The 26,871-nt window shown below is 35.4% G+C and overlaps 1 protein-coding gene and 1 long non-coding RNA gene across 5 annotated transcripts in view; both read left to right on the forward strand.

Annotated features, from left to right (window-relative positions):
* The window catches only part of LOC145663103 (uncharacterized), a 306,502-nt gene extending 293,245 nt beyond the window's left edge, over positions 1-13,257 (forward strand). For all 4 annotated transcript variants that reach the window (XM_081729377.1, XM_081729378.1, XM_081729376.1 and 1 more), the window contains one exon: positions 8,383-13,257. In XM_081729377.1, the coding sequence (XP_081585503.1) occupies positions 8,383-8,904 (522 nt within the window). In that variant the 3' untranslated portion in view covers positions 8,905-13,257. The remainder of the gene's footprint in view (positions 1-8,382) is intronic.
* Positions 1-26,871, forward strand: part of LOC145663104 (uncharacterized) — a 645,511-nt gene that overhangs the window by 146,975 nt on the left and 471,665 nt on the right. The gene's annotated exons all lie outside the window — the stretch shown is intronic.

Raw genomic sequence — 26,871 nt, forward strand, 5'->3', positions numbered from 1 at the left:
AGTGGCGGATCTAGAAGGTAAAAACTGGGAGGGGCCAGACAGAACCTAGACTATGATATACCTAAATTTACAAATTTTCATGGTTCCTATAGAAGTTTTCAATTTAACTCTCTCGCAATGGATATTATGGCCAGGTTGACATTATGGACTTCAAGTATTGTTTTATACTGTGCATAACAGAAAAAAAAAACTTGAATTGAAACTATATATAATGCTTCAAAAAATTTCTAATAAAGTATAAAACGCAACGCATGTCCTACACTTCCGAGAACATATAAATAATAGTTTCAATTATTTTTGCCGCTCAAAAGACTGGGAGGCTAGGTTCCCCCGCCCCAGACTAGGTCCGCCACTGGTGAAGACTGATCCTTTCAGCTACATAGTATGTAAAGAAAATAAGTAACAATTTTATGAAATTAAAAATGTATGAGTTATTTGAGTGAAGCCATTTTGCATCTACTTGTTATTTTAAAAGAATAGAAAGAAAAGGAAAGGGAAAAAATAAAATATAAAATTTAATAGGTAAACTAGTTCAATTATTTCAAAGCAGTATTTGAAACTATTCTATTAGATTATATTGAGTGATTTTCCTAAAGTACTTTCTTTCATTTCCTTTTTCTTTTCTTTCTTTTTTTTTTTTTTTGTGATGGATACAGTCTTGTTCAAAAACCCGGTAATTGACCTGTTTTTTTTTTTTTTTTGTTATACTCTTAAATCCGTATGCGGAAATGAACAAATAAGGCTCTTCTTTGCGGCTGTTTAAGATCTTTTAGTCTCTTAAAAAAAGATTGGCATTACTTCAATGTGAGAAGAGAATCCTTTAAGAAGAATCAAGTGGCCAAGATTTATTGAACAAGATAATTGTAAAATACATCCATTTATATAATTCTCAATTCACAATATTTTGATTCTCATAATAAATTGCTGGAGGGTTTTAGTAGTTTGTTTTCTATTTGTTTCCTATAAAAAAAAAATCATGGAGACCGCGGTGACTCAGTGTTAGAACGTTCATCTCTGCGCGTGGTGTCCCTGGTTCGATCCCATCTCTCGCAAAGTGAACTTTGTGGTGAACAAACGCCATGTGCGTGGTTTTTCTCTGGGTTCTCCCGTTTCCTCCCACTTTCTTCATTCCACCATTTTCATTCATTTCTCATCATCATCGTCTCATTTAGCCTAGCCGGCGTAACTGTGAGACGTAAGACTGAAATATTTCATTTAATTTCATTTTTTAAAAAAATACGTTAGTAAATGTCCGGTAATAATCTCCTTCATTATATCGGAAATGTTGGCACTAGGGGCCATATTCAGTTACTGTACCGTTTTGTGTTAAGTAATTTATACTCAATCGATCTCACTTTTCTTACTTTTTTAGCTTTTTCTTTCTTGATGACAAGATGGTGTGGCGGGGAACGACTCGTACTGTAAAGGTTGGTCTTACATGATAGCTTTGTGTTCCTGTCAACTGTACCAGATTTAAACCCCGCTCCTGGTTCTGACTCCACGTTAACTGTAGATTACGTCCTTGAAAACCTCGGTGTTAATAACAGCTCAGAACACATCTTTTAAATGAAAGTGATATCCAGATATAATGAAAAAATATCATAATATGTGGATTCTTAGTATTAGCAGTAGCATGCTTTTAGCTAAGGAAACTTGTGAACTTGATTCTTTGGTTGGTTGGGAATTTTAATCTATTTTAATGCCGAGATTATGTGTGACGTGAAACTCCAGTTTAACATGGAAACCGAAGCACATGAGGTCCACTGGGAATCGAACTTCGTCTTCCGTGTCTGAGGAATGTATTCTAACATTATATTTACGAGGAAGATCTTTGTGAATTAGGGAAAACTCCGACATTCTCGCCCTCCGTGCTGATCTAGTGGCTGTTGCGGGCGTCAATGATACAGGGGTCCTGGCCCGGGTTTCATTCCCTGTGGAAGAGCCTTGGGAACGTTGAACGTATTTCGGTGATTCGGATTCTACCTTCCTACATGCTGAGATAACCTAGCCTAGCCTAGATGCTGTAAACGGAAGCTAAATTTCAACCAACCAGTAACGCTCTCTTCATTCTTAAGAAATTCTTTTACCAAACTTACTCTTCCAGAATTGGGAACACGGTGGGTCAGTGTTAGAGCGTTTACCTCTGGTGCGTGGGGTCCCTGGTTCTAACCCCGGCCAAGTAAGTTTATAGTGGAGAACATCATGTCTGTGGGTTTCCACGAGATACTCTCGTTTCCTCCAACTTTCTCATTCCAGTAATTTTTCCATCATTATTCATAGCCTATCTTATCCTAAGGACATAATAGTGGGATGTAAAATTGAAAAATTCCGTTTCATTTAATTTGTCATTTCCCTTTAATTTACCTAAAAATCCAACTCAAATGTCCATTCCTGTCCAATGTACTGTACAGATAAGAAAACGTATAGCGAAAAAAGAAAACTTTTCATTGTGTATTGATATACTCGTACTTTTGCCACATTATTAACTCGACAAATTATTAGCCCTTTAGCAAAGCAAATATAATTTTGCATGCTTTAAATGTGAAGAAATTATTTGCAGAAAATTTGCTGAAAATGTTAATGGACACCCTGTATATACTTTTTTATAATAAAGAAAAGAAAGAAAAGTTGTAGCAAAATACATACAAACCTGTTTTAAATTATCATAATTAAGGTTAAACCAGAGCAGAAGCCAGCGTTGAATACACAATGATAAAATGGCTCATAAATTGTATGTTGTCAAATAAATTGTCCTATCAACAAGGTAAATGTCAGTCATTTTCAGAAGGAATGTGTGAAATATTACGCCTACACTCGTGACAACCAACAAGTTTCTTATTAAGGAACAAAAGAAGATTTTTGCGAATAACAGTCAGTCCACCTGCCGGGATCTACTTACTTTTCATGCACTTCACAGTAATGATAATTTATTTAGATTACACCGTTTCACTGACGAACAAGCTAAAATCAAATTCTCGTTAGGTAGAATCTACCACAGAAAAGGAATATGTCTAGATTAAAATTAACAATGATCTTTATAATATAATATAATATAATATAATATAATATAATATAATATAATATAATAATAATAATAATAATAATAATAATAATAATAATAATAATAATAATAATTATTATTATTATTATTATTATTATTATTATTATTATTATTATTATTATTATTATTATTATTATTATTATTACCAAACTTCCAAACTAGTTACGCGAAGGTATGAGAAGTTTCGTAGAACGGCTTTGTCCATTCATCCATTTGTCCGTCATCAGGTACAGAATCAGAGATAAAAGGGTTGCAGACATTGGTAATCGGTTCTCTGATATGGACTCAACATTTCAATAACAGACGACATTTCCGTCCTTAACCGTCTATTGAAACCGGATGTAGTATAAATTTAGCATTTCCGGTTTCAGTGTTAATCGCAATAGGGCAAAAACGGTTAGAGATAGCGAGAAACTTTTTCTAATATGGATTCAGCATCCTAAGATAGATGTTATTTCCCCTGTAAAACATCTATTGAAACCGGAAGTGGTAAAAATTAGTGATTTCCGGTTTCCGTGTTAATTGCAATAAGGCAAAATTGGTTAGACATAGCGAGAAACAGTTTCTTATATAGATTCAGGATTCCAAGACAGACGCTATTTCCGCCCGTAAACATGCATTAAAACCGGAAGTGGTAGAAAATGGTCATTTCCCGTTTCAATATTAATCGCAATTTCAGCCTGTAAACATGTACTAAAACCGGAAGTGGTAGAAAACGGTCATTTCCGGTGTCAATGCTAATCGCAATAGGGTGAAAACGGTTAGAGATAGCAAGAAACAGTTTCTTATATGGATTTAGCATTCCAAGAAAGTGTCATTTCCTCCTGTAAATATGTATTGGAAACGGGAGTGGTGGAAGATGATCATTTCCGGTTACAATGTTAATCCCAATAGTGTAAAAACGGTAAGAGAGCGCGAGAAAAGGTTTTTCGTTATGGATTCAGCATTCCAAGAAGATGCCATTTCCGCCTGTAAATATCTATGCAAACCGGAAGTGGTAGGAAAATTACTTCAACTGCAGGTTTCAATATAGATCCCCATAGAGCCAAAACCGTAAGATAGTGGTAAGCTTTTGATATGAATTTAATATCCAAGGATAGGTATAATCTCAGCTTTAACAACTCTACTGAAACCAGAAATTATAGAAATGGATTATGACGTAGGTGGATTTTACTGTTAGAACATTGAATACATATCAGAAAACTTTCGTTATCTCTTAACATTTTTTGGGGGTCTATGACGATCAATATTGAAGCCCCAAATACTAAAATAGATTTCCACCACTTCCGGCTGTAATACAGGAATAACAGAGGAGATGGATCTATTCTTAAGAGTCTTCATCCCGGCGAAATTAAAATACCGCTAATTTTACAGTAATTATGTGATATCTTCAAATAGATAAAAGATAATTGAAATATGGAACAACAGCGTCCTAGACAATATTATTTTTGCGTGAGGTACCGTTATCACAAGTCACCTAGTAGCTTTCCGTTTTCAGCTGTTTAGAAACGCGAAAATAAATGCCGATTTTCAAAAAGGCTCGAAATCGAAAGCAGATAAGTGAGTCATGATAACGGTTTCTCATGTAAAATAATATTGTCTAGGGCACTCTTGTTCCACATTTCCATTATCTTTTATCTATTTGAAGATATCACATAATTACTGTAAAATTAGCGGTATTTTAATTTCGCCGGCATGAAGACTCTTAAGAAAAAAATCTCACTATACGTTTCTATGTTTGCTCAATGGGAAATTAATATTAAAATCAAAAACGGAACATTTCAAAAACTTTTTTTTTTTAAATAGAGGTATAATAGCGGATTTCATTTGGATGTTGATTCTATATATACAGGGTGGTAAGAAACTATTTGAACAAACTTCGGGAGCTGATTTCTGACACCGAAACAAGCAAAAAAGTCCTCTGGAACTTTGGTCAGTGAGGGATAGTTTCGGCGATATGAGGTGCCAAAAGCGTGGGAAAAATGAACTTCAGAGGGCTGTAATTCAAAAACAACTCAACGTAGAGAGTGCGGTTTAGAACATGACACTCGAAGTCATACTTGCTTGATTGAAAAATGTATGCTTCAAACCTCCGCAAGATGTGCGCGAGGTATTTCCCAAAGGAACTTATGGATTCCCTATAATCTGGCAAATAATCTCTACGTTCCTTTGGAGAATCCGTCACACACATCTTGCGGAGGTTTGAAGCATACATTTTTCAATCAAGCAGGTATGACTTCGAGTGTCATGTTCTAAACCGCACTCTCTATGATGCGTTGTTTTCTAATTACATTCCTCTGAAGTTCATTTTTCCCACGCTTTTGGCACCTTATATCGCCGAAACTATCTCTCACTGACCAAAGTTCCACAGGATTTTTTTTTTTTTTTTTTGCTTGTTTCGGTGTCAGGAATCAGTCCCGATTGATATTCTTGTGCAATATCCAAGTTGCAAGGGGTAGAATTTGTTACTTCTTCGAAACACACTGGGGACACGATGGCTTAGTGGCAGAGCGTTTACCTTTGGTATGCGAGGCCCCTGATTAAATCCCCAGTCAAGTAAGTTTGTGATAGACAACTTTGTGTTTTCTCCGTTTGCCGAAAGGGCATATACGTGGGACGTTAAACTGAGAGGTTTCATTTCATTTCGATTAACGCTATGACTTGGAATGTGGTGCATCTAGTAAGTACAGATACCATCACGCAATATTACATCATACAAAAGGCCCTTCCTCACCACATTTTTTCTCCTCCAAGAGGACTGGAGTACAAGAAAACCGCGCCACAGAACCCGGTTGGCCTTCAAGTTTAAGTGTTTTAACGGGCAACCTTGTAAAATGCTGTTTCGTGTGAGATTTAAGAAGCGAAGAGAATTGAATTTCAAGGTTGCTTAGGCGCATACACGTATTCTACATATGCAAATCAGCTACACTTCTCACGGCAAGACGTTATCACAAGCAGAGAGTAAAGTGCATAATATGCAGCAATTACAACCTCGTTGCAGTTTTACCCCGACAACGGTGCATGTCCATGAATCCAGTTTGCAACTTGCTTGCTTCTCATACGTAGTTGCCCATCTAGTTATTTTTTTTTTCTTTCTTCTCTCTCTCAGCGGAGGTTCAATGACATACATAAACATGAGCACACACGCAAACATTTAATTTACTTTATGCATCTTCTAATAAATTATATTATATTGTTGATGTTGCTATTATGCATTACAAATATTCGTGCTTAAGATAGTGATGTAGTAAGGCTTCTTTTTATTTTTAAAAAGAATTTTTCTCCTGTTTAATATTTTTACCGCCCTAGGCCATTAAAAATTTCCGCTCTCAATAAGTATAGGTGTCGAAATTTTAAGACAGTGAATTGAATAATCTACAATAAATAAAATAACATATACATAATGCAATATACTAAGTACCTAGTATACTGTATCATCATCATCACCATCAAGTATTCTTCCATTATTGGTAGGTCACTTGCCACAGCTGAGAAACTTTCACGGTCCACGGTCTTCAACTAACCTCTTCGTCTTCACGTATGATCTTTCTGTTTTGATATCATCCAAGAATAGTAGTCTTCTTTGCCTCTCCCTCCCTTTCCTGCCACTATATCCTCTAGTACGTCTCTCATGATACAATTCCTTCCTCTTGTTAAATATATCTTTCCTTCTTTCCCACCATTTCTAATACACTCTCATTCGTTTTCGGCTCCACCTAGCTAATTCTTTCCATTCTTCTCCACACCCACATTTCGAAAGCTTCCAGTCATTTTTCATCATTTTTGCGTAATGTCCATGTTTCTGCCCCATACATTACAATACTCCACTCGAAGCATTTTATGAGCCTTTTTCTCAACTCTTTATTCAAGGCCCCATAAAAGAGACTTTTCTTCCTCCCAAAGGCTTCTTTTTTCACAACTATCCTTACTTTTATTTCACGTTCGCACTTCATATCGTCACTAACAATACTACCCAGGTATCGAAAACATATAAAGGGTGGTAAGAAACTATTTGAACAAACTTCGGGAGTTGATTCCTGACACCGAAACAAGCAAAAAAGTAATCTGGAACTTTGGTCAGTGAAGGATAGTTTCGGCAATGTGATGCCGAAAGCGTGGAGAAAATAAACTTCAGAGGGCTGTAATTAAAAAACAACGCAACGTAGAGAGTGCGGTTTAGAACATGACACTCGAAGTCATACTTACTCGATTGAAAAATGTATGTTTCAAACCTCCGCAGTGTGTGTGAGGGATTCTCCAAAGGAACGTAGAGATTACTTGCGAGAGTATAGGAAATCGCTATGTTCCTTTGGGGAATCCCTCACACACATCTTGCGGAGGTTTGAAGCATACATGTTTCAACCGAGCAGGTCGACTTTGAGTGTCATGTTCTAAACCGCACTCCCTACGTTCTGTTGTTTCTGATATAGCCCTCTGAAGTTCATTTTTCCCACGCTTTCAGCACCTTATATCGCTAGAAGCTATCGCTCACTGACCAAAGTTCCAGATTACTTTTTTGCTTATTTCGGTGTCAGGAATCAGCTCCCGAAGTTTGTTCAAATAGTTTCTTACCACCCTGTATATGCCGTAGTCTTTTTTTTTTTTTTTTTTTTTTTGAGTCGTAGTTGAAGCTAGTCTTATTACTGAGTTCTATCTCATTATTCATACTCTACTGTTATCTATAATGAGAAGTCTGATTAATGTTGTTTTAAGTATCAATTTTATCTTAATAAATGGTGTTATCGCAGAACACTAATTTTTAGGTTGCAAAATTTCGTTTTTCTCGAAAACTACGCATGAGAATTTACATTCAGCATTATGATTTTGTTCATCTAAATGAAGTCTACTGATTCGTATATTTCTAATTTTTGAATGCTTTATTTGAATGAAATCCTGATGATTTTGTACAACTTTACCATAATTTGTTTTCGTAGGGTTAAATCCCGATAACGGTTAATTTACACATAGTGTGCCACGCCAATGTCATTCCTCTGCTATGCTTTGTTCGTATCACGACTGCGACATTCGCTCATACCATGTCGCGCCGTGCCGCGCTGCTACTATTTTCTACAGCATTTCCCTCGATTTTGGTCAATTTCGTGTGTTTCCTGTGCTCCGAAGAAAGCCGAAGGGTCTCGACCAAGGAGCCACGACCGGGCTGGTTTCTCTTCAAGGTGGCCTGTCGGAGCACGTCATGCGAACGGCACACTATATGTGAATTAACATTTACTCTCCCTTTTGTGCACGATACAATTTGGGATGGTCTGTGTTATAACTTTTTACTTCTGTAAATTATCTTTATTATTGCTTTCTTATTTTAGATATTACTCTTGGCGTTCAGTGTCGCCACCATCACGGCACGCCCTCAATTCCCGTATGGTATCGAGAATCCCTCCATCCTCCATGACGCCCGGCGTAGTCTACTGGACGGCAGTTACAGGTTCCAGTACGAGACGCAAGATGGCATTCGACACGATTCCCAAGCCACGCCTGAAAAGCTAGTAAGCGGAATCTACAGCTACACCGACCCCACAGGCCTCAAAGTCAGTTGGAGCTACAATGCAGGAGTTGCGCCTGGTAAGTCCAGTGCTTCATCATCATCGGCTGCGAAACCAGTATCTTCTGGACGAGATTACTACGATTATGGCGATGATGGGTCTTACTATTCAAGCAAAAACAACGTTCCATCCAGACCTCCTAGCAGAACTAGCGACGCTCGTGCCAGTCTTGATAACTATCCTGGGAGGTACACTCAAGCTAATGCTCGGTCATACAGTCCACCGGCATCGTATGATTACTACGATTACTATGATACTGGCTACGAGTCTACAAGAAGTCGCTGAAACTGAAACTTACATAATTCATTACTATTTTTTTTTGTGATTTTTTTTTCAGATAGCTCTACTCTTGATGTCATTGTTCCTATTCTCCATATTCCCATTTATTCATACGTTTGAATTCTTGCCTATTGTGAGCAAATAGGTAACTAAACCAAAGCTAGTTCTTGTTGTAGTTGACTCTGAACTTTCAAAAAAAAAAAAAAAAAAAAAAATCGTATCTACTTAATAACACGAAACAAAGTGGTAGATGGTCTTGGACCCATGAGGACTATCTTGTAGGATTGATGAAAATTTAGTACTTAATTACTATTGGTTAGTTCAATGGCAGCTCTTGAGAGGAGTATTAGTGCTTAAAATTAAAATTTTATCCCTACAGGGGCGTCATTTAGGGGGGGCAGGGAGGGGAATTTGCCCCCTTGAGTTTGAGATGTATATAGATTTTATCAATAGAATACTAGTAAATCAGTGAAAACGCTAAATTTTACTTATATCAAGAAGTCTTGCCCCCCCCCCCCCCGGAAGCAAAATCTGAAATGACGCTCGGTCGATAATTAACCTAATGTGTTAATTGTTATATATATAATACGTAAAATTTCTTCTATCAGCTTGTAGCGTCAAAAGTGTAAACTTCAGCGATGTAACTTCCGTAAATGAGCTTCCGCTGGTATAGACATAGGGAAAGAAATACTTAAACCAGGCAATTTTAGTTGTTGGTTTCTTTTTTAATTGTTGCAAGTTGTTTAGCGGAAGTCGAGTTCCTAAAAATAAAAATAAAAAATATATACAGTGCGACCTCGATATCTTGAAGCTGAAGGAAATAGGTAAAAATTCGAGTTATCGATTTTTTCGAGTAACCAAGGTTCGAGTTATCAAGGTAGTCACAACAAAAGTTCGAGATATCGAGGTTCCACTTCCTAATTAAAAATGACTATATAACCTCTATAACTCGAAGTTTTATTCATTCAACTTCTCTATAACTCGAAATTGTGAAAGTTCTTAAATCAAATAAGATGACTAATAAAAATAAAATACTAGACATGAGCAAAATACAATTACAATACAAATACAATTACATTAACAATAATGACAGAACTAGCAACAATGACAATTACATAAAAGCATGGAGCTATAGCTTCGAGTTATAGAGATCACATCAAGAGAAGTTCGATCTATAGAGGTAAACTTCGACTTGTAGAGGTTTGCAGATACGAAAATTCGAGTTACCGAGGTTTTTATATGTGGTCATGAAACTCTAAAAATTCGACTTATCGTGATTGTAATTTTAAAACATTCGATTTACAGAGGTTATTTTAACATTGAGTGTTACGGAGAGTTCAAGTGAATGTGAAAAAATTCAAGTTATCGAAGTTCGATTTATCGAGGTCCAACTGTAGTAGTCAGAATCACAAGGTTTCCAATTGGGGAGCTTTGATAATACCTATGGGATTTCCCATAAGACTAGACGCTGTAAAATTTTAAAGATGAGATACAAGACAAAAATAAGACATAATTGTTTCATACTGATACACTTTCCGAGACGAGACAGAATTTTCGAAACGAAACGTACGAGACGAGACAGCTGTCCCAATAGAAACAGATAAACTTCTCAAGACAGAAACCTTTTTTCGAGATGAAACAAACTACATTTTTCGTTCCGTAGGCAACCAACGTTACTAATCAAAATGGGTATTCCATACTGAAATGTTTGTTTAATTTATCTGTTATTACTATAATATAAATATATATTTAAGTCTGTCAAGAATTATTATGTTTCAATTAGAGGCGGCTCGTTAGGGATATCTGATTAGCACAAATTAGAATAAGAGATCTAATTTATTAACTGTTGTATACAACAATTAGTACATTAAGACAATTTCCTTTTTAAGTTTCAAGCAAAAAAAGAAAAATCTGTAATTTTTACCAGTGTGACGTCCCTCACCAGCCGCCTGTGGTATCAGTTTACTTAAAACTTCCGTACTCAACACTGAAACAATAGTATTTCAAAAAATAAATAGTTTTATTTTGATTATACAGGGTGTTCCATTCAAATCTCCGTAACTTAAATTGATCGTAGAAGATACAATATAAATGATAGAACAATGATATTTCAAACAATTCATGAAGAACTCATGAGTGTTATCCTTCACACACAAATACGCCTCCACCTGTGCCTGGTAGCACGAACAATATCCAGTTAATACTCAACTTTCATCTGACACTTGACGGAGAGCTCCATCAAATTTGTTTTAGAACACTGCCGGTTGTTAGAAACTTCCTAAACCACAACTTTATTGATTATCCATCAAGTGCAACTCCTCTGTACACATGTCTGAAATTTCGTTGCGTTGAAATGACAGATTTTGTCTTAGTGCCTGCATAAGTTGTTGAACAGTCACCACTTTTATTTTTTTGCAACCGTCGGACTGTATAGTGAGCAAACGGACAACTTCAAGCCATGAAAACAAAACTTGAAGATCTGTCTTTTCATTTAGCATTACAGTTATTTCATAATTTATCGCACTTTGTTTGTAACTTAAATTAGGGTAATTTGAATGGAACACCCTATATTATTACTGTGTGGCAAAAAACGCATTCTAAAAATAAAATTTCCAAGTCTGATTTAAACACTAAAACCTTTTTTATTTTTCTTTAAATACATATTATTATTGAAGATGTGCTTTAATAGTGTCAGCAAAAGTAAAGTTCAGAACTTTTGGTGTCTATAGAAAATAGAATGACGCAAAGAGACGAGACAGAATTGTTGTGACGAGATTTGAGACTAGACAAACCTCTTACAATAGACATTGTAATAATTTCCTAGACGAGACATGAGATTCACGATACTTTTCGAGATGGCAATGACTCAACTCTTGTTTTGTGTGCATCAACAGCAGAAAATATGTGAATAAGTTTGTGACGTTAAGTTTATTGCCTGAATTCAACTTCAAATGATCTGTAGAATTTTTAAACCTTTAAATGGTTTTATGAGTTCATAATAAATTTAATGTTTTAAAATTATTTAAAAAAAAATTAAGGAGATCCTCACTCTACTGAAAACGGAAAACATGTTACAATATATATATATATATATATATATATATATATATATATATATATATATATAAGACAATATATTTGGTCCAGATATTAATATTAATTTAAAGAGTAAATTTTCTGTACAAATTATACATATTTAAGCGTCTAATTTCGTTCTTAATTACGGAATTATACTCGTAGAGATATTTCATTAATTCTTTTGTATGATTATGATTAGAATTACAATTTATAAAAATCTCGTTAAAATAAATATTACTTGAGCAGTAATGTTTTAATCAGTGTGGATATTCAAAATATAAGTTGAAAATACTATATAGATTTACAAAGAAAGTCAATTTGAAAATTGTTTATGTATTATATCGGCAAACATAGTTGTAAGAATGTTTCGACAAAACATATTTTTATGATTAATTTTTAAATCTAAAGTTACAGTATAAAACATAGTACAGCGAAGCAAGACCTTATTGATAATCGACCGTTTCGTATGCAAAGGAGAAGTTGAAAGCAGAGCATAGTAGAGACTTTACATATTTTTACTGTAAACCAAAATTCTGGTTCCCACTTGTGTTATGATTTTTATTAACGGTATTGCATCTTTGTGCTATCTTTGTTTTCTTTGTTTATTTTTATTAAATTTGGTTTACAAGAACTCCTTTATATATTTACCTTCACTATGAATGTATCAGTCCATTCGTACGTAATCTCAAGAACTACTTGGAACACCATCAATTTTGATAGGGATATACACTATACAAGATCACGAGTGAGTAATCGAGTTCTTTGATGGAGATGGTATTCAAGCCGAAACTGATGGAAATCAACCACTTCAGATTTTAAAATTGATCACTATGGATCCAAAACGGTAATAGATAGCGAGAAACAATCGCTTAATCGTCACAAGAATACATTTCATCTCCATCCTTAACTCTTTACTAAAACTAGAAGTGATAGAAACCTACTACCTCGTCCGGTTTCAATATGAATTGAAAAATATTATGTCATATAAATCAAACGCCTTCACGTGATGTACACGTGACACCGTTACTTGTTTATTTTAAACTTTCTTTCTTTAAAAAAAAAACTCATTGATATATGGGAAATTATTCTTCTGTTTTCTTTCAAATGAACTGGATTTTTGATGGTGTGATTTTAGTGACCTCTTAGTCAAAGATTTTTTGCTCTTTCCCAATGAATTTGGCATTATACGTAAATCTAATATTAGGCCCCACGTAAATTTGATTTATAAATTTTAAAAGTGTTTATCTCCAACTTTAATTTTTTCCGAAGTAAGGACTTAGGTCAGTGACGGATCTAGCACGTGGCCAGGGGTTCTAAGCCCCCCCGGTATTTTTAGTGACAAAAATAATTTAAGATATTATTTATATATTTTTGAAAGTATATAGTAAATCATATCATAGTATGAGTTCTGGCTGCCCCCTAGTTTTAAATTCTAGATCCGCCACTGGCATAGATGGGCACCTTCATGTGATTTTGAGGGGTACTGAGAGACGTGAGGTTGAGAGGTGCTGAGGATCTGTGAGAGTGAGGCTGAGAGGTGCTGAGGAGCCGTGAGGATGAGGTTGAGTAAAATTGAGGGTTGTTGAGGAGCCATGAGGGTGATGGCGACGGCGGGCAAGTTTGTGACATGAGGTTTGGAGAAAGTGTCCACCTATGAGTAAAATATATGCAATAGGATTTGAAAGGTTTTGTAAAATCAAACTCATAAAAATCTCTGTTCATTTCACAGAAAAGGCAAGAATATTTCTCCCATAGAACCAGTAACTCTGTGATTTCTTCATATAAATCAATGGATTAAAAAACAAAGATGGCTTAGTGTGTTCATACCATTAATATAAAATTTGTAAAATTGTTAATGGACAATGGGTAATGTACCAATGAAAGAGTATTATTATATGCGTGCCATAATTAAAATAAAAAAAGAACAAAATTATGAAAACATATTGTAATGTTCCTGTAATAGATAGCTAAGATAAAATATTAATTGGTTTTCTTTTAGGAGAACTGCTTTGTTTCGTGGAAAAATATACCTCATTACTTGTAGATTACTTTTCATTTCATTTTTGTGAAGAAAAAAATTCACATTCGTTTACTTACTTTCTGTGCATTTTTTTTTTTTTTTTACTTTTACTAATAAATAATTTTTAAATGCTATTTGATTATTATTATTTTATAACCTTGTTTAGGATTTTCCTTCGCGCTAATGTTATACTCAGGGTATCCCAAAACAACAATAATACCGTATTTCTTCGAATATAAGGCGCACCTTTTTGTCAGCTTTTAGACGTCCAAAATTCAGGCTTTAGATTCTATGGCGTCTTGGATTCGATGTGTATATATACTACAATATACATATTTATTCATTGCACGTAGGTTACAACATAGAATCTACTGCAGTCTTTAATGCTGGTAGTTACAACTAGTTTGCTTAAAATTGGTTGTTTTACAACGACAGACAGTACAAAGATGGTAATCGCTCACGAACAATGAAGGTGAAGGGTCAGATTGAAAAATGTACAGAACTTACCAATGTTGCACGGCATAGTACCACATATACATACTGTAGGTAACTATATGTATCACATAATTGTAATATGTAATAAAATAGGAATGGTAGTTAAAATAGGAATGTATTTGTATATACAATACTCAGTGGTGCCCACCCCCCCTTATGTCCATGACGCACCCCCCCGCAATTGTCTATCCATAGGTATTCTTCCATGAAAAAAATCTTTTAGATTAATTTTTACCCCCCCCGTCAAACATATTTATATAGATTTTTAACCCCCCCCCCCAAATATTTCAATGACGCAGTTTGCGTCATAACCCCCCCTTGTGGGCACCCCTGCAATACTTCTGCGCCTTAGATTCGAAGCTTTTTTAAATGAGTTTAAATGAGGTGAAATTTCAGGTGCGCCTTAGATTCGGTGGCGCCCTATATTCGAAGAAATACGGTAATAATAATAATAATAATAATAATAATAATAATAATAATAATAATAATAATAATAATAATAATAATAATAATAATAATAATAATAATAATGTAAGTACCCCTTTCTGTTTTACGTAATACATAATACAGGATGGCCTAGGAGTCCCTAACTATTTCTGTGAAGCAGCATTTGAGTTGAGTTGATTTTGAGTTTAACGTCCCTTTCAGCAGCGAGGCCATATGAGACGGAATCTACTGATTAACGTGGAATCCTAACCATATGAGCTCCCGCCGGGAAAGGAGCATTTGAAATGAAATGAAATTTTTGAGTTTTATGTCCCACGGTTTATGGGCATTTTTTTACACGTACGTTTAAGAATAACAAAAAAAAAATAGGTGTACTAAATATTTTCAACAGGTGCAGAGTTGTTTAATAATCAATTTAAATGAAAGAGGCACGATATGAAACTAATGACAACTGCACATTGAAATTTCAGAAAAATACAAATGCAACAAAACCTGCATATTGAAATACTGTACAATTAAAATTGAAAGCTAAAGGGATACCTGAGTATGGTGTGGTTTCAGTAGTGCGGCAATGTCCAGTTCAATTTTTGGGATACCCGGGTTCGATTCCCGGCGGGAGCTGATGTGGTTCGGATTCCACGTTAATCAGTAGGTCCACGTCTCATATAGCTTCGCTGCTGAACGGGACGCTAAACTAAAAATTAACTCAATCAACTCCAGTTCAATTTTCCTGATGCACATTATCAAGTCATTTTCAACTGATAAGGGATTTCTTGTCTTTGTTTTAATGCTTACTATGAAAAAAAAAAGTTGCTTTTAACAGTTTTGGATGGTACTGAACACATATACAACAATGTACCAAATTCACAGCAGTATGAGGCAACTCAAATTCAAATACTCATGCCTCTCGAAATGAAAATACTGAATAACTTTTTTAAAGTACTGTCCAAGTTTTTTAACCAAAATTAGAAATCACTTTATTTTTTCTTATCATAGACCCAAAATTAAGGGAGTTATGAAGTTTTAAAATTTTCGAACAACCTGCACTTTGAAAGAGTATGGCGGATATTTGATATTTGTAATATGAATGAACTGACCAAATTTGGTTTTAATCCAATCGCTTTTAGGGAAGTTTCTGTGCCCAGTACGTAGAAGAAATAGATTCTACTATTATAGAAATAGGTGAATATCGTAAGATCTCCACAATAAATTAGGTATATTAAAAATCCCACACAAGCTTATTACAAATCAGAAATTATAAGGGGGTCTCTGGCAAGAGGATGTGATAAAATGGGGTCTTGATAAGAATTAGGTTGAGAACCACTACCCCAATAAAGATTAGCAAGGATTTCTTGTTCAACCTTATCTTGTAGCAATTCAATGTGGTTCCAATTAACCTATGATAAAAATATGGCACTACTCAACAGATGGCGTCAGTAACATGGTCTTGGAGTAGAGGAAGTTTGGGGGAAAACAGCCTATACTGCAAGGTGACCAGACGTCCCGTTTTAGCCGGGACAGTCCCTTTTTTGGAACCGTTGTCCCGTTTTCTTCTGATTCTCAAACGGGACGCCTAAATGTCCCGTTTTTAAGCAAAAATGACCCAAGTGTCCCGGAATTATTATTCTAAATATAAATAGTCAATGCAAATTCTACACTCTTCCATACCAACACTCATTGGGAAGGTTCAGCTGTGTCTAGAACTTCTGAATAATCAAGTGGGAATTGAGTGTTCTGTGGTTCAAGTAGGAATTGAGTGGGAATTCTGAGTGTTCAAGTAGTTAAAAGTATTGTTGGGTAGTACTTAAGTTGGAAATGCTGTGTTGTCACTTTTACCTGTGTATTTTGTAAATTAAAAACACTACTCAGTCCCAAAATGCAATCTGAAATTTAGCCCCCTTCCCCGTCTCCGATTCGTAGGTGTCCCGTTTTTGCATGTAAAAATTCTGGTCACCTTGCTATACTGTGATGCTCTGTGTACTCGAACCGCACTCTAGCCTTGGTTAATAATGGATCCGTCGTTCATAACAACAATGTTGCATAACAGCGTAAAACACAAAACATCAAACACAACTAAATAATGTATTCTGATCATAGTAACGTAGTTAAATCAACTGTTATGCTTTGCCAAAATAAGTAGAAGGAAATGCTTTGCAATATTTTCATTTTTTTTTTCCTTTCAAAGAATGAAGTACGCGTAGAGAAGAAATAATGGCATCAAATTGCAAGCGGAAAGAAAACAGCAAATAGTCATTTGTCATTAACGAAGCGAATGATAGAAAGTGACATGTTTACCTGCAAACAAGCCGCTCTCCGAACTAGAAGGTAATAGACTAATAATGTAAGGAGAGGGAAAGAAGTCGGCTTTTAACAAAAGTGAAACGGGAAACGGCTTTTCTGGCGAACAATAGTTCAATGGCTCCTGTTTCCAAAAACGTCAACCAAAGAGCCATATTTTTCTGATGGGGGGAGAAGAGATTACTTTTTCTTCTCTAAATGACCACTCATTTGGAAGTTTTAAGCTGCGGTCACTTCTTTTGACCATAATTACCAGCTTTGGACGGGTGCTTATTTTATAACACACATCAATAGTATTTTCCGTTCTACTTCTAAACACAGTACAAACTAAAAATACTGAAGGGGGCACACGGCTCAGTAGCAGAGGGCTTACCTCTGGTGCGTAGGGTCCTTGGTTTGATCCCAGACCAAGTAAGTTTGTGGTAGTCAATGTCGTTTATGTGGGTTTCCTCAGGATACTTCAGTTTCCTCTCATATTCTCATTCCACCAATTTTTCCATCATGATTCACTTAACTTAATTATCGGTCTCTCTTAGCTTAAAAGGTATAATTGTTGGCCGTTAAATTGAAAGATTTTTAAAAATCAGATATGACATTTGTATCTTGTTATGCTTTCTTTTAATATGGTCATAGAGGCATGACTTGTACAGCGGGGGACACTTCTAGATGGTACAGCCATATGGAGATTTACGGATAAGGTGTACCATTTAGAAGTGTCCCCCGCTGTACTTGAGAAAATTTTTATACCCATTATATTTTGCAATATATGTCTATGTAAACACAGTTTCCCAGGTGTAGTTTTGTTTCTTTAAGGGGAGGGTGTATTTCTCCCTTATTCTTCAGTAATCCGAACATTGATTACAATCTTTCGATATTAGCCTTTATTTCTATTACTAATGTTCTTATTGCATACTGCATACAGTTACCCCATGAGCTCTAAGCAGTGGCGTATTTACGATTTTGTTTCGGGGAGGGCTTTGCTAACTTTCGGGGGGTGGGGGCTTTGCCTGAAAATGTGAAAAATCTGCAAGATATTTCATATACTTTACTATAGTAAGATTTCGGAGGGGACTTAAGCCCGGAAGCCCCCTTAAATACGACACTGGCTGTAAGTAATGTAAATTTGTGTAATTTCTCTGTAAAGTACACCTCATATGTACGGGCAAATAACCGTATCCCACTTAGTGTGCTTTATTGAGAGATTTTTTACTGTAAAATGTGTTTTGTATTTTCAATTTATTATTATTATTATTATTATTATTATTATTATTATTATTATTATTATTATTATTATTATTATTATTATTATCAACTATTCTGACTTTTGGCGGGTCCTGAGACTAATGAGTTTTTTTTATATTATTTTTTTAAGGTTTGTCCCTGGAAATGTTTCTTCCACGTTTCTCAATCATCAGCTTCTTTTACCTCCTAATATTTTCCCCTACTTTTCAAAACATCGATCAGTTATCTTCTTCTTCTTCCTACACCTCGCTTTCCTTCCGTTTTTCCGCATGGTGGTTCAGTGATAAAGCGCTTATCTCTAATGCATGAGGTCCCTGCTTCGATCTCGGCCAAGTAAGTTTGTGGTGGACAACATCGTGCCGACGGGTTTTCTCCCGTTTCCTCTCACATTTCATTGCGAGAATTCTTCCATCGTCATTCACTTGTTTTAACCATCTGTCTCCTTTAGCCTAAGGGGCACAATCATGGGACGTTAAGCTAAACGATTACATTTCATTTTTATTTTGTTCCAGCATTCCTTCTATGGTGGTATGAAGAAGACAATTTCTTCGCAAGTTGTGTCCAATCCAATTGACCTTCCTACGAAGGACGCTGGCTACAAGCGTCGTCTTCTCTCTCCTATCCGTTCTAAAATAATTATCATTAAAACGAGATAAAAATAAATTTTAAACATAAATTTCTGTAGTCTACTGAAAACCTTTAACCAGTGGCGTATTTAGGGGGGGGCTTCCGGGCTTAAGCCCCCCCGAAATCTTACTATAGTAAAGTATATGAAATATCTTGCAGAATTTTCACATTTTCAGGCAAAGCCCCCCCCCCGAAAGTTAGCAAAGCCCTCCCCGAAATAAAATCGTAAATACGCCACTGCCTTTAACTCTACCTTCGAACAAACTTTTAAGTAAAACTTTATTTTACAGCGTTAGCTGAATGAACCATTTTGTCGCGAACAATATGTTAAATTCCTGTAGCAAGCTGTCACCTATTACTCCCACCATTATCATATCAGCCTCAAGCTAACCTGTACTTTTTTTTTATTTCATTATTCATATCGATTTTAAGATCTTAATCGCCGTTCTCCAACAAGGTATTAGCAAACACATTGAGGTTTAACTCTCTTGTTAATATGGCGTTGATCGCTTCACAAGATCAGAAAGTTGCTGGAGCATTTTCGTTTTTTTTTTTTTTTTATTGATAAAAAAGACGAAGAGGAAAAATCCCACCGGTGTAATTCTATGAGTTGGATTGCGGTATCAAGAGAACAAAGACAATTTTCCACGCTGTTACCTCGTCATTGTAGAAAGAGCCGTTGAAGTTCGGGAGACATATTTAGTTAATGCAGGGACGCTGAAGAGCTCCTTAAAATCTATAAAACCTCAACACGTAATATGGAACTGTTCCACGATCACACAGCTACTTTATATCCACGCTTTTTTTTACTTCTTCTCTCATTCTGTTGTTACTGTTTATGAATTGATATTTCAATCCTCGAGAGGTGCCTCTTAGTACAAAAGCTAGTCGGAGTGTCATTCTTTTGCGACTCCATTTTGAACAGAGAAACCTTTCAGAGGCAGAGTGAACCCGCTTTTCTCAGTGTTCGTGATTTTATGCTTTGTTGCCTTTGTACAATCAACGAAGCTTTGAAGCACTCTTTAAAAAACAGAGGCCTGTACAGTCGTTTACCTCTCCCTAAACCTCTTCACGTCGTTCCTTCGACGCATTAACTTATATGAATAGATCTCAGCCATATTACAACTATGCTAGTCTTTATAATACATATGGAGACATATGATTCCTTATAATACATCTAGGTATACTGTATACCCTCTTCCATCCACCACTCCTGTTGCATTTAAATTCGCACATTGTAGTTTTGAATGTCAAATTAGGTTTTAAATAGAGTCAACAAATGAATTATGTACTTCAACTCAGCGTGTCTCTGTTTTCCTGTTGCCAAAATACCTTGATGGAAAGTTTTCAAGTTGTATTTTTTTTTTTTTCTGTTCACATAGAACTAAACTTGCCAGATTTCTGAAGCTCCAAACCGGAATGTTGTTAATGCCATTATTTTATCAAAAATTCTCGTCATAATTCTCAATTTAACACGGCACACACACAATGTAAATTTATAGTGAAATGTTTTCAAAATTGTAACGTAAGATTTATTCTTACACACCACTCAGAATTAATACTTATACTATGTCCCTTGTTCGATCCCAGCTCGCGCCGTGTGGACTTTGTGGTGGACAAACACAGTGCTCGTGGGTTTTCTCGGGGTTCTCCCGTTCCTCTCACTTTTTTCATTCCACCATTTCATTCACTTCTCATCATCACCGTCTCTTTTAGCCTAACCGGCGTAACCGTCGGACGTAAAACTAAAGATTTCATTTCATTTCAAACTTATACTACATAAATATTAATCAAGATAAACCGTATTTTAATTTGTAGTAATGAAATAATAATAATAATAGTGCAGAAATCAGTCTGAAGTATTTTAGTCTCAAAATTTACTGTTCAATAGGTCGAGTTTGGTATTCTAATTTCTCAAGCAGTTCACTTTAAGGCTCGTTTCTGCTTAAATATATAATACAAAAAAGAAGCAAAAAAGAAAAAGAAAGAAAGAGAAAAAGAAAGACAAATTTTACAATTATTTATAACTAGTTTAACATCCGCAAAATGAGGAGAAAGGAACTTAAAAAGGTTGCCAGATCGTATATCTAAAATGTCACTGGACCACGAAATCACCCTGGACGCTGGGACGACCCCTCAAAACTGAGACTGTCTCAGTCAAACCAGGACGTTTGCTAAATCCATATGGAACACAAATTTGTTTGTGTCAATATCACAGTTGAGATAAGATCAAGAAAAAGAAGAACCGAATTAAAGATGCCTTCATTCGTGTTGGAATGTCTGTGGTACTGGACATTATCGATACAACGAAAAAAAAAAGTTTTTTTTTGGGGGGGGGGACATTTATGTTATTATTTAAAACCCTCCCTTAGACAGGGACATTTGTGGTTCATAGCATATAACGTGTGCTAAAAATATAAAAAGGTCTTCCATGCAACTATACGATAATTTACTCAAATATTAAGAGCACATTTCCAATCTTAATAAATCAGATATTACTCAGTAGCAATATTAAATAACATTAATAGAGTAACGCAGAGGAGTGAAGGGAGCGTTGGATCCTGCTAAACTTATTGGTTTTCTGTACTCCCCTCATGAAAGCATTTGTAAAGTAAAATAGATATCAACTACCGCTACACCACAGAGGAACATTGTTTGAGTTATGCTGGAAGTCAGACACATATTACCGGTGGAAGAAAAAGAAAATGCTTTTTAAAGATAAGCGCTCTACTACTGAGTCATTCTCCCCCCCCCCCCCGTCCAAAGTATATGAAGAATGGGATGTTTCGAATGGAAGCTTAGAAGAATTTAGTGTACGCCAAAGACGTTGAAATAAGTCCCTTAGGTGGACAATCTTTGCCAGAAAAGTACTTGTTGTGATGTTACTTTGCTTATCATTAGGCTTCGGATTTTTGCATATTTGCATGTTTTTTTCCTGATGTGATATTGATATGCTCTTTAAACAGAAATTCATTTCAGCTGTTTTGGGGTAAAATAGCAGAGTTTTATAGTGCATATATTTGCATATTTCGGAGGTTAGTGCATGTTTATGTCGTTACTGCATATAAATGCATATCTAAAGGAACGACCAAATTGATAATTTTTAACGTCCAACAACTTTCCTCATAAATAAAATTTCAAGTTTCTAATATAAATGCACTCAATATCTTGAAATAATTTATTGTTGTCGGTTTAGATTATCTACCAAAGTCATGTGAAAGGATAATAAGAAAGAGTTGAGTGATTCATGACTGTCACCTTTTTGGAAGAAGATATAGGCCTAAATACCGGTGTCAAATCACCTACAACAAAATTTCCACGTTACCCATCCCGGAAGTGAAAGTTGCTACTGTTGTGTGTGTGTGTGTGGGGGATTTGAAATTGTGTGGTCCTGTGGCAGTATAAGAATTCCAAAATAAAAATCTAGGGCCATTTGGTTGTAGTGCGACATCTTCAAATTTGAATTTAACTAGCTCAGAATCTTATCCAATTTTTTGCCCATTTTTGTCCATCCAAGGAAAAAAAATTGTACCATTCAAATAAACAAGAGAGGGCTATTTCAAAATTTCGGCCACTTCGATCACCTGTGGTGCGACATCTTCAAATTCGAATTTTAATCAGCTCAGAATTGTGTCGAATTTTTGAATATTTTTACCATCAAGAATAAATTCTGTACCACCAAAATTAACAAAGGAGGGTCATTTAAAAATTTAGCCATTTGGATCACCTGTAGTGAGACATTTTCAAATTTGAATTTCAACTATCTTGGTTTTACAAAAATTTGCAAAAATAGGAAAAATTCTAATCTAGTTGGAATTCGAATTTAAAGATGTCACATTACTGGTGATCGAAATGACCAAAATTTTGAAATAGCTCTCCTTTGTTAATTTGAATGGCACATTTTTTATGGTACAAAAATGTAGGGAAATTGGACAAAGTTCTGAGCTAATTAAAATTCGAATTTGAAGATGTCGCACTACAAGTAATCGAAGTGACCAATTTGTGAAATGATCTTCCCTCGTTTATTTTAATGGTACAAAATATTTTGTTGGTGGTACATGAATGCACAAATATTGAACAAAATTTTAAACTTGTTAAAACTCGAATTTAAAGATGTCGCACTACAGGTGATCTATGTGGCCAAATTTTGAAATCACCCTCCGTCGTTTATTTGAATGGCATAAAAGTTTTTCTTGATTGGACAAAAATGGACAGAAATTGGACAAAAATCTGAGCTAGTTAAAATTCGAATTTGAAGATGTCGCACTATGAGTGATAGAAGTGGCCGAAATTTCGAAATGGCCGACGCTCGTTTATTTGAATGGTACCAATTTTTTTCGTAGGTGGATAAAAATGGACAAAAAATTGGACAAAATTCTCAGTTAATTAAAATTCGAATTTGAAGATGTGGCACAATGAGTGATAGAAGTGGCCAGAATTTTAAAATGGCCCTCCCTCGTTTATTTGAAAGGCACAATTTTTTCTTGGTTCTACAAAAATTGCACAAAATTCTGAGCTAGTTAAAATTCCAATTTGAAGATGTCACACTACAGGTGATCGAAGTGGCCGAAATTTTGAAATGGCCGACGCTCGTTTATTTGAATGGTACAATTTTTTTGTTCTTGGGTGGAGAAAAATGGACAAAATTCTGAGCTAGTTAAAATTCAAATTTGAAGATGCACTACAGGTGATCGAAGTGGTCGGAATTTTGAAATGACCCTTTTTTGTTAATTTGAGTTGAGTTGATTTTAAGTTTAACGTCCCTTTCAGCAACGAGGCTATATGATACGGGACCTACTGATTAACGTGCAATCCGAATCACATGAGCTCCTGCCGGGAATCGAACCCGGGTCTCCCACGACAAAGGCGCATACGCTAACTGCTTAGCCACGAAGGAGCTTTCTTAGTTAATTTGAATCAGGGGCGGATCCAGGACGGACTTCTGGGGGGCGGTGGGTTGTAATACTGCTACTTAGAGCTACTTTTAAGAGCTCCGAACTCTGGGATGTGTTTTATTTATATATAAAATAAGAACGTTTCCTCTTCTGGGGGGGCAAAAGCCCCGATCGCCCCCTGGATCCGCCCCTGATTTGAATGGTACAACTTTTTTCTTGGGTGAACAAAAATGGACAAAAATTGGACAAATATGTTACACTACAACCAAATAGACCCGAAAAATCTTCTGAAACAATGGTTTGAAGTTGAGGACGTTAACAATTCAAAAATGAAATATATTTTGCAAAGTATATGCTAAACAAGTAACATTTTCAAAGTAAGTAAGTTTGTTTTCAGAAGAGGACATTTCTATTTTGTTCGGCAGCAAAAGCTCAAACTTCAGCTCTATTGTTTGACCTTCTTATATTTTTATAACAGTTTCAAGTCTGGTAAGGAGTTTATACAACTATTAAACAAGCCAGATGTGGCCCCTTTTTTTCATATTCGACAGAGTTCATCCCAAAGAAACCGTTGAAAAATGTATTTCGGGGAGGAATGAACAACATTTTGAAAATGAGCTGTAAATTAATTACAATATTTCCTTTACAAAATCTAAAACCTGTCGCAGCAATTACTTTCTGAGATAAGTTCCCAAGTTCTCCTTTAAGGAATTTATGAGAGTATTTAAATATAAGCTTGTGTTGCTTTGATACGCACCTCGGTCTCTCGAAACGAACTTTCCTACTAAGTCTTCTGTTATGTTTTCGATAACTTTACCTTCTTCCCATTCATACTCCATTTCTCGCTCAAAACACTTTATTCCATTTAAAGTATCAATATTATACATTGTAAATTATTGCTGTTTAATGGACAATGTTACGCCAGAAGAAAATATTCTAGGATTTACACATAATTGGATTACAAAAACTAAGTTCAAGTGGATTTATTTTCTTTTAAACAAGAACATAAGGTTTTTGAATACAGGCTTTTAATACAGTAAAACTGCCTTCAACAGGCTCCTTTTAAACGGAAATTTATTTTAAACGGAAATATTTCACGGTCCCATGAATTTAAAGGTTAAAAAAATGTTAAATTCTCTTGATTAGACGGAACATGTGTTGCGAACAACAGATTTTCAAATATATCTTTAAACGGAAATTTTCAAGTTCCGAAATGCAATGTTTAGAAAAAGTTTAGACATTCTGTGAGAGGTTAGGTATATGAATACGTTATCTGTAAAGGTCTTCGTTTTCTTGTTACCCTACTTACACATTTAACCTTTAGTACAAAGCTATGTAAGGCCCCAGATACCGTTCGACTTTTTGAACGAACTGCAATGTACATAGTAATTTCTAAATACCAATAACTCGTTCTTTAGCTGGTCTAGAGACATGAAACAAGGAGCACAATACAATAGATCAAAAGGGAGCCAAAAGTAGAGGGAGGAGCGCTGAAAAGGGCATAGTATCTACTTTCTGTCTTGGCCTTTGAAACCGTACGTAGTTTTTTTGTTTACTAAGTTTTATTCGTAGCATAAATAAATACTGTAATTGAATACGGTAGGCCTATGTACATTTTATTTTATCTCACTATGTCCACTATGTACCTTACTGATTTTTTAAGCATAGATCTTTCTTCGTTAGCTTTAAAGCCTTTAACGGAGATTTTTATGAGTCCTGCTCAATTTCGGTAGGCAGGTTTTACTATATGCTTATGCCAAAAATGTTTATTTACTTCTCTGAGTATATTTATTCTTTATTGACAGATACTTGGCGCATTCTTTTTATTTGTAAATTAATATATATATATATATATATATATATATATATATATATATATATATATATATATATATATATATATATATATATATATATATATATATATATATATATATATATATATATATATTTCAAGACGCTGTGAAAGCTTGCGGAGCTGAAAACATTAAAAGCAAACTTGCGTTTATCAATAATCATTTCAAAGATCATAACGAGATTAGAAGAGCGATGATCAGGACTTCGTAGTCCATTTAAAGTGTTTGATTCAATAACGACACAGACGCCACCAAGACCAACCGGACAAACATTTCTTCGAAACGCACAGTCAATAGACGCAAGAAATCCTGGCATAAAATTCTTGTCCAATGCAAGTACTGGTAAAGTGTTTCTGGGAACAACGACAGACGAATTTAAGATTTATCGGCAAGTAACATTGCTTCTTTGAAATACTGTCTCTTAACGCCCCGTGACACGGAAGGAACATTTTCGATGTACAGTAATGTTTTGACTGATAAATGCAGGTTTTTGTCAGAAAACACAGAAAACTACATAGTTGTGTATTGTAGCATGAATGCATCATAGTTATGCACTAAGTATATGTAGTTCAAGTAATACAACATTTTTCTCTAAAGATAATAAAATTTTTCATTTAACTTTAGCTTTTGATTGGTGCATATTTACAATTTTTAGTGCATATTTGCATATTTTCAGTGCATATTTTCGTGATTTTTAGCGCATATTTGCATGCATATTTTGCCGTTTTTTAGTGCATATTGATCCGAAGTCTACTTATCATCCAGAAAATTTCCACTGTTAAGATTATTGACACTGGTGGGACAGGACTTTGTGGTGCTCGCACCAGAGATGAAATAGATCAATGAAAACTTGAAACCACAACCCACTGAACCACCACCCATCGTGATCCACGACCCACTGAGCCACCACCCATCGTGATCCACGACCAGCCGTGACCTACTCTGACCCACCCACAACCCACTATGACTCACCACCCACCATAACTCACCACCCACCGTGACCCTCACTGAAATA

The sequence above is a fragment of the Thermobia domestica genome, chromosome 10 (assembly GCF_964235325.1).
Source record: "Thermobia domestica chromosome 10, izTheDome1.hap1.1, whole genome shotgun sequence".
NCBI lineage: Eukaryota > Metazoa > Arthropoda > Insecta > Zygentoma > Lepismatidae > Thermobia > Thermobia domestica.